General features: G+C 56.9%; 1 protein-coding gene across 1 annotated transcript; it reads left to right on the forward strand.

Annotated features, from left to right (window-relative positions):
- The first annotated feature begins 2,694 nt into the window (after positions 1–2,694).
- On the forward strand, positions 2,695–5,799 carry NKX2-5 (NK2 homeobox 5). Its single transcript, XM_030305035.1, has 2 exons — positions 2,695–3,106; positions 4,720–5,799. Exons 1-2 carry the CDS (start codon positions 2,776–2,778, stop codon positions 5,358–5,360), a joined length of 972 nt encoding a protein of 323 aa, XP_030160895.1. The 5' UTR covers positions 2,695–2,775; the 3' UTR covers positions 5,361–5,799.
- The last annotated feature ends 1,500 nt before the right edge of the window (positions 5,800–7,299 follow it).

A 7,299-nucleotide genomic window follows, 5' to 3' on the forward strand; every position in this document is an offset into this window, starting at 1 on the left:
GTCCAAATAGGGAAGGTTTTCTTTCCTCCCCTTTTCATGACACCTGACCCACAGGTCTATCTGTCAGCCCTGGGAACCATACCCGAAAATAGGTGATAAATCTTAACCGCCTTGATTTGCAAAGGAAATGCCAAGGTGTTTTTTTTTCTTCCTGCAGAACTATCTCTTAAACACGCGCGCGCGCACACACACACACACACAGAAAAAAAAAAAAAACTAAAAACAGGGATCCCGGATGCAGCCTCGATGTCCCCCATTAAATGGTAATATTTCAGGCGCTGGCTCACACTAATCTTTCAAACTGTCATCGCAAACCGCCCGACCAGCCTATTCACTTAACAGCGCTCCCAGGACCCTCGCTTGGAGCTCTTTTGAATGAGACATTTAATTGAATCGGATGTGGCTCGTTTGCCAGACGTCACCGCCTAGGCGATAGGCATCCTTCCCCACTCCCCCCCTGCCAAAATCTTCAAAGGCGAAGTAGGCCCCCAAACTAGGTTAGTTGAGGACGATAACCAAAGCGTTTGCGTGGAAGGGCGGAAGAGAGGCCACTGGTCTGCAGGTCCCTCAAGGAAGAACCCGAGTTGGGGCCTTGGGAGATGGGTGAATGCCAAGGGTTTCTGAGGCTTGAGAGCACCTCCCCCCACTCCCCACCCTCCACACATTTGAAAAAGGTATCTCTCTGCAGACCCAACTAAAGATTCCAGAAATGCACGTCGACCCTGACTGGAAAATTCAAAGATAGATTTCCACCTCGAAGGCCTGGGCCTGGTACTGGCACCTGGCTCCTGGAAGTCGGATCCCAGAGCTGCGAGACCGCGGGAGAGCCTCGCGGGGGTCCACTCTCCTTCGCCCTAACCCAAGGCCACAGGTCTGGGAGTGCGGGTTTGACAGGGCCCCCCCGTAAAGATACCAATGTTAGGCCTGTGCTTAATCTGATCTCGCCCTTCCCCGAGGCGCTGCCATACGGCTCACCGCCCCGCTTGAGCACCCAAAGGTCCATGTCCCGGACAGACAACATCTTGTCCCTCTTGTTACCAAACTTGTGCGTTGCCTCGGTGCTTCGAGTGTGAATTCGGGAGTCTCGGCTGTACGCCATGTCCTTGGCTTGCCTTTGCCCCTGCGCGCCACTCTTCTACTCCAAGCACTTCTACCCCAGTCCCCAAACACATACTTTGCTAAAAGCTGAGCCTCCCAAGTCTCCATTCTTACCAAGTCCCCGCACCACGCCCGCGCCTTCCTGGCATAAGTCTGGGTTATGCCTTGTGAAAATCGATGCGGTTCTCCTAACAAGCACCACCAACTAGAGATAAAGTTAAGGCAGCGACCTTAACCTGGGGGCCATTATGCCTGCCTGGATCTTGAAACTGTACACAAAACAGAGCGCCTCTCTGCAGTATTCTGGGGGTGAGGGATAGCCCAAGCTTTCATCAGATCTCCCAAGAAACTAGGATGAGGTGGACCAGCACAGGGTCTGGCCGGGTAGGTAGCTTGCACTCCTGAAACATTGGTAGATTTGTCAGATGGAGATCACTTCTTAACTGACCCTGGGGCTAAAAATTAACACCCCGTGTGCCCAGCCCTTCCCCCATGCTCCTGGCCCCGCTGCCGCTGCCGTGGGATGCCCTCCTGGGAGCCAAAGCCAGCACAGAGATGTCTGAGAAATCCCTTCCGCGATGGGTTCCGGGGATCCCTGCCTGCCTGCCTGAGAACTAAACCTGGGCTGGAGCCTGAGGTGCTGGGGCTGATGAGGCCTAGAGGCCTTGCTGCTAGGCCGGAAGGACAGGGGAAAGTAGGAGGCAGGAATAGTGGGCTCCAGGAAAGGAGAAACTAGGTGGTTGGGGAGCTAGGTCGCCCTAGAAGACAGTTCTCTTCTGGGAAGCTGAGCTGACCGCTGGGATTCTGGATTTGTTTCATTATTAAGGGGATGGTCATCTCTGAGAGGAGGCTGATAGCGACTGACGCCCCCTGCAGTTGTGTGTGTGTATAACCTACACTACTACCATAGAAGGTGGCCACCCACAACCCCACAACGGCCCAGCGTTCCTAGGGTACGGGGCACTACTGGGGCATGACCAGCCCTGTAAGTCAAGCCAGACAGAACCCCCAAATTACCCAGAATCTCCCCCTCCTGCCATTACCCCAGAGCAAACTTTCTCCCCGGTGCTTCTCTTCTTATACAAAGTCTTCCCTTGCATAAAAAAGTCTTTAAGACTCCTGGAAATGACTTCCCCCCCCCACTCCCCCAGCTCCCCACCCAATCCTTCACTCCTGCATTCCGTTTTCGGTGCCAAGGAACATTTCTTCAACCCAGATCCACCTAACCTGGCCCAGACTCCATATCTAGAGAAGAATTAGGTCCTTTCTTGTATATGCGCCTCAGTGGGGGTTTCAGGCTAGTACCGTGGAGAAATCTCAGGCTACAGGAGCAATAGGAGAGCCTTCCAAATGCTTCGCGGCCCCTTTAAAAAGCTGAACAGGATTTTTTTTTTTTTTTTTTTTTTTTAGCCCTATGACTATATTAGGTGACACGAAACTGCTCATCGCTCCTGTCATCGGGGCCCCCGGCCCAATGGCAGCCTGAGTCCCCCTCCTCTGGCCTGGTCCCGCCTCTCCTGCCCCTTGTGCTCCGCACTACCTGCCGCCGGGCCACAACCCGAGCAGGGAGGCGGGTGCGCGGGCGGGTGGCGGGCACCATGCAGGGAGGCTGCCAAAGGCCGTGGGCAGCGCTGCTCTCTGCCGCCCACCTGGCGCTGTGAGACGCGCGCTGCCACCATGTTCCCCAGCCCTGCGCTCACGCCCACGCCGTTCTCGGTCAAAGACATCCTGAACCTGGAGCAGCAGCAGCGCAGTCTGGCTGCCGGGGAGCTCTCCGCGCGCCTGGAGGCCACCCTGGCGCCCGCCTCCTGCATGCTGGCCGCCTTCAAGCCCGAGGCCTACGCGGGGCCGGAGGCCGCGGCGCCCGCCCTCCCGGAGCTGCGCGCCGAGCTGGGCCCCGCGCCCTCGCCCGCCAAGTGTGCGCCTGCCTTCGCGGGAGCCCCCGCCTTCTATCCGCGTGCCTATGGCGACCCCGACCCTGCCAAGGATCCTCGAGCAGATAAGAAAGGTGAGAAGGAAACACAAGCCCCTGCTCCCTCCTGGGGTCACTTTTGTGTCCCCAGCCGCCACCTAGAAACTCTGGCCTGGGTGGAGGAGACGCGAGTGCTTGGGCGGAGGGCCGAACGCAGGGGGTTCTGATCCTGAGAGACAAGGTCGTCGCCAGGGCCCCTGAGCCCCGCATCCAATCGGAGGTTTAAAGAAATGCTGGATTGAGATGATCAGAAACAAGAGACAAAAGAATATATATATATATATATATATATATATATATATATATATTTATTTATTTATTTATTTTGGCCTAACAAAGCCCCAGGAGGCAGCAGCCTCACTCAACGAAGTTAGCTATCGGTTTGTGGCACACAGAACAGAGAAAGAGATATTCTGTGTTAGGATTGTTGGCGTTGTTTTTTAAATCTCTTCTGGATTTTTAAAGGTCTTTTCAGAACCTGCCAAAAAACACCTAAACACAAGTTAAAATTCTGCACAACAGACATAATTTTGCTGCTCACAACTGGAGAAAGGTCCAGGACCTTCTATAGCCCACCGGTAACCCGAGTTTGTGGGGTTTTTCCTCCTTTGTGCCAGGACAGTGGAATCTTTGGGAACAAAGGCCTGAGTTTAAAATGAGATACTGCCGGACCCTCAAGAATCTGATTAGCAGCTTTATTTTCTGGCACAACTTCCCCAGGCGACCAGGGCCCAGGGGTTCTCTCCTGGAAAAAGTTAGGAAATGCCGCGCGGTAAAGTCGCGAGGCAATGGAGGAGATGACTGAGGAAGGTGGCCGCATCGCTCCGAATGCCATCCCAGGATCGGGGAGAGGGGAGAGGATGGCCCTGGAGCAGAAAGGGAAACGCTGGGGAGACTTTGTTCCAACACAGGGTCAGGGCGAATCCGAGGTGGCAGGGGGCGCCGGGCGAAGGGCCGCCATGAACAGAGAAGGGATCTTTCTGGCCTAGAGAGGTTTGTCTAGGAGCAAAGGGAAGGCCTGGAGACAGCCGCTGGCGGGTCAATTCCATTGACCGCTACCAATTCGACTCCAACTCGAGTAGGCGGGCCGGGCAGGTTCCAAGGCTGCCTGCCCACCCGCGGTTTCTTGGGCGCGGGACAAGTCCCGTGGCGGCTTCGACCAGCAAACCAACACCTTTTCCCCTTCACTTTCTTCGGGGTTCTGTAATTTTGAGACAGTGTGACCGATTCTGGGGTGAGGCCTTGGTTCCCTTCACTCAAATTCTCAAGCCAGAGTAGCCTTAATCTAATTCGCCCCAGGGCATCACCCGGTTTTATTTTCTTTGCAGCCTGAAATCTTAAGTCACAGTCCGTCTCCCTCACTAGAATGTGAATCCCCCCCCCCCCAGGACAAGGACCTCTGGTGTTTTGCTCTCCAGTGCCGAGAGCCATGCCTGGCATATAGTAAGCGTTCAACAAATGCTAACTGGGGGTCGGAAAGCGAGCTGTCGGTGGCGCCCAGTGCACGCGGCAGAGGAGACGCAGCCAAGCTGGGCGCTCCAGGCAGGTTGGGGGTGGCACCCGCTAGGGCTAATTACCTCGCAGGCGCTTCGCGGATCGGGCCGCTCCGACCTGACCCGGCGTCCTTCTGCCCCTTTGTTTCCCCGCAGAGCTGTGCTCGCTGCAGAAGGCGGTGGAGCTGGAGAAGCCGGAGGCCGACGGCTCCGAACGACCCAGGGCGCGGCGGCGGAGGAAGCCGCGCGTGCTCTTCTCACAGGCGCAGGTCTACGAGCTGGAGCGGCGCTTCAAGCAGCAGCGGTACCTGTCCGCGCCTGAGCGCGACCAGCTGGCCAGCGTGCTGAAGCTCACGTCCACGCAGGTCAAAATCTGGTTCCAGAACCGGCGCTACAAATGCAAGCGGCAGCGGCAGGACCAGACTCTGGAGCTGGTGGGGCTGCCCCCGCCGCCGCCGCCGCCGGCCCGCAGGATCGCGGTGCCCGTGCTGGTGCGCGATGGCAAGCCGTGCCTAGGGGACTCGGCGCCCTACGCGCCGGCTTACGGCGTGGGCCTCAACGCCTACGGCTATAACGCCTACCCCGCCTACCCGGGTTACGGTAGCGCGGCCTGCAACCCTGGCTACAGCTGCGCCGCTGCTTACCCGGCCGGGCCGCCCCCGGCGCAGTCGGCCACGGCCGCCACCAACAACAACTTCGTGAACTTCAGCGTCGGGGACTTGAACGCGGTGCAGAGCCCCGGGATTCCGCAGGGCAACTCGGGAGTGTCCACGCTGCACGGTATCCGAGCCTGGTAGGGAAGGGCCCTACCTGGGGAGCCCCGACCGATCCCATCTCTAAAGAGGGACACGGACTCTCGGGGGAGGGAGGACCCCCTGACGTGTCTCCGAGTCCCTTGGATTTCACGTTCACTCCCGCAGGGGCCTAGGAGCTTTTTCGGCCCTATGCCCCTTTGTCCCCATGCTCGGGAGAGTTTGTGGCCGCGTTTACAGAGCTTGCGGAGAACGATCCCGCAACCTGGTGCCTCAGCCGTCGTCCCCTGAGTGCCCTCTAAACGGCCACGGGCACCCCCAACCGGCTGAACACGGGCCAGTTGGGACTGGGAGCCCGGGTGCACCTTTCTTCGAGCCTGGGCCCGGCGCCCGGGCCCTTGCTGCCTTGCCGCCGCCCACCCACCCGTATTTATGTTTTTACCTGTTGTTGTAAGAAATGAGAATTCCCTTCTCATTAAAGAGAGTGCGCTGATCCGCATGTGTGCTTCTTTCGGCTTGCGGCGCCCGAGAAACTGACTTTTGAAGGGATTTTTTAAAATATTTATTTATGTTTGAGAGAGAAGGCGCGCGTGCCCGCAGAGGAGGGGCAGAGAGAGACGGGGCGGGTGGGGGGGGGGTGCGCAGAGGATCCGAAGGGGGCTCCGCGCTGACTCCAGAGAGTCGGCGCCGACCGTGGGCTTCCAACCGTGAGATCATGACCTAAGCAAAGTCCGAGGCTCAACCGACTGAGCTACCCGCCCCGCCCCCCAAACTGAATTTTAGAAAGCAGAGCGTGCGTCCCGTCTGGTTTAGAGTCGCAGGTATAGGCATTCACTGAGCAAATTGATGATGATGATGATGATGATGATGATGATAAACAACTCATGCTGGGTCCTTTGTTAGATACTTCCTGGCATCGTCTGGTGTAATCTTCAATAATGCCCAAAAAGGAGGTCCGATTTTAAAGTTGGGCAGCTCCTTGAGAGGTCTAATGACTTGCCTGTGAGTAAACAGCCAGTTGTGGTAGAGGTTCTACTCCAGGTCTCACTTCACAGAGGGCCCTTGCCAGAACTCCCAACCTTACCTCCTTGAACCCTACCAGTCCGGCACAACTGAGGGGCTGGGCATTAAATGGAGAGCAAAGGGACCTGGGTCCTAGGCAGTTGGAGCACACCATAATTCATCCTGCTTGAAAGAACACCTTAGTCCATTTTACAGTCCCGTTTCTAGATGGGAAAACCTAGAATCGAAAAGCGCTTGTCAAGCTTCCCTGAACTCCCCAGCCCCGCCAGGAAGAGGGCCTGTGACCCGTGGCCCCAGCCTCACCAGCTGGTAGGCTCCACGGAGAGGTGTCCTGTCCACCTCGCTCACTCCAGCTGTGGCTATGCCACAAGAATTCACAGGGTCAGGGAACCTCCCACCCAAACCCCACTGCCGTCCTCTCTTCTCCGCATTTAACGAATTTTGCTATAGTCGTGACCTGTGAATGCTACCGGCCAGGTTTTACAGATGAGAAACAGGCTGGGGGGAATTAAGCTAAAAACCTGCTCACTGTGAGACTTGTTCGCTGCACGCCTTGGTTTCTTCGTCTGTAAAATGTGGATGACAAGAATACCTTGCTCTGAGCCCAGCTCCTACCAGTGCGTCTCTTCTGATTCCAGCCTCCAGGGTTGGAGGAACTAACTGCGCTTCTTAAATAGGATGAAAGGGTGGGGGGCGGGGAGGAGTCCGAGCTTTGACTTCTAGTGGAATATAGGTTTTTCTGAGATTTCCCCCCAGAAATCGCTGGGCTGGCCTCGTGGGGCTTAAGGCATTTGGCGTAGAACTCCTGGTCGCAGCCAAAATATTGCTTGCAGCCTTCAGGGACCCAACGCGACTCATGTGCCCTAGCGCCGGGAAGAGTCGCCGCCAAGCCAACCAGGAGCCCTCCTGCTGACGTGCTGGGGCCCATGCAGCACTGCCAATGCCTGTCCTGTCGTCTCTT

Source organism: Lynx canadensis, chromosome A1 (assembly GCF_007474595.2).
Source record: "Lynx canadensis isolate LIC74 chromosome A1, mLynCan4.pri.v2, whole genome shotgun sequence".
NCBI lineage: Eukaryota > Metazoa > Chordata > Mammalia > Carnivora > Felidae > Lynx > Lynx canadensis.

Bases quoted from the DNA above. Each gene is read 5' to 3' on its own strand.
- NKX2-5 (XM_030305035.1), top strand. From the start codon at position 2,776: ATGTTCCCCAGCCCTGCGCTCACGCCCACGCCGTTCTCGGTCAAAGAC. The intron at 3,107-4,719 runs GTGAGAAGGAAA...GTTTCCCCGCAG, and splicing joins TCCTCGAGCAGATAAGAAAG to AGCTGTGCTCGCTGCAGAAG.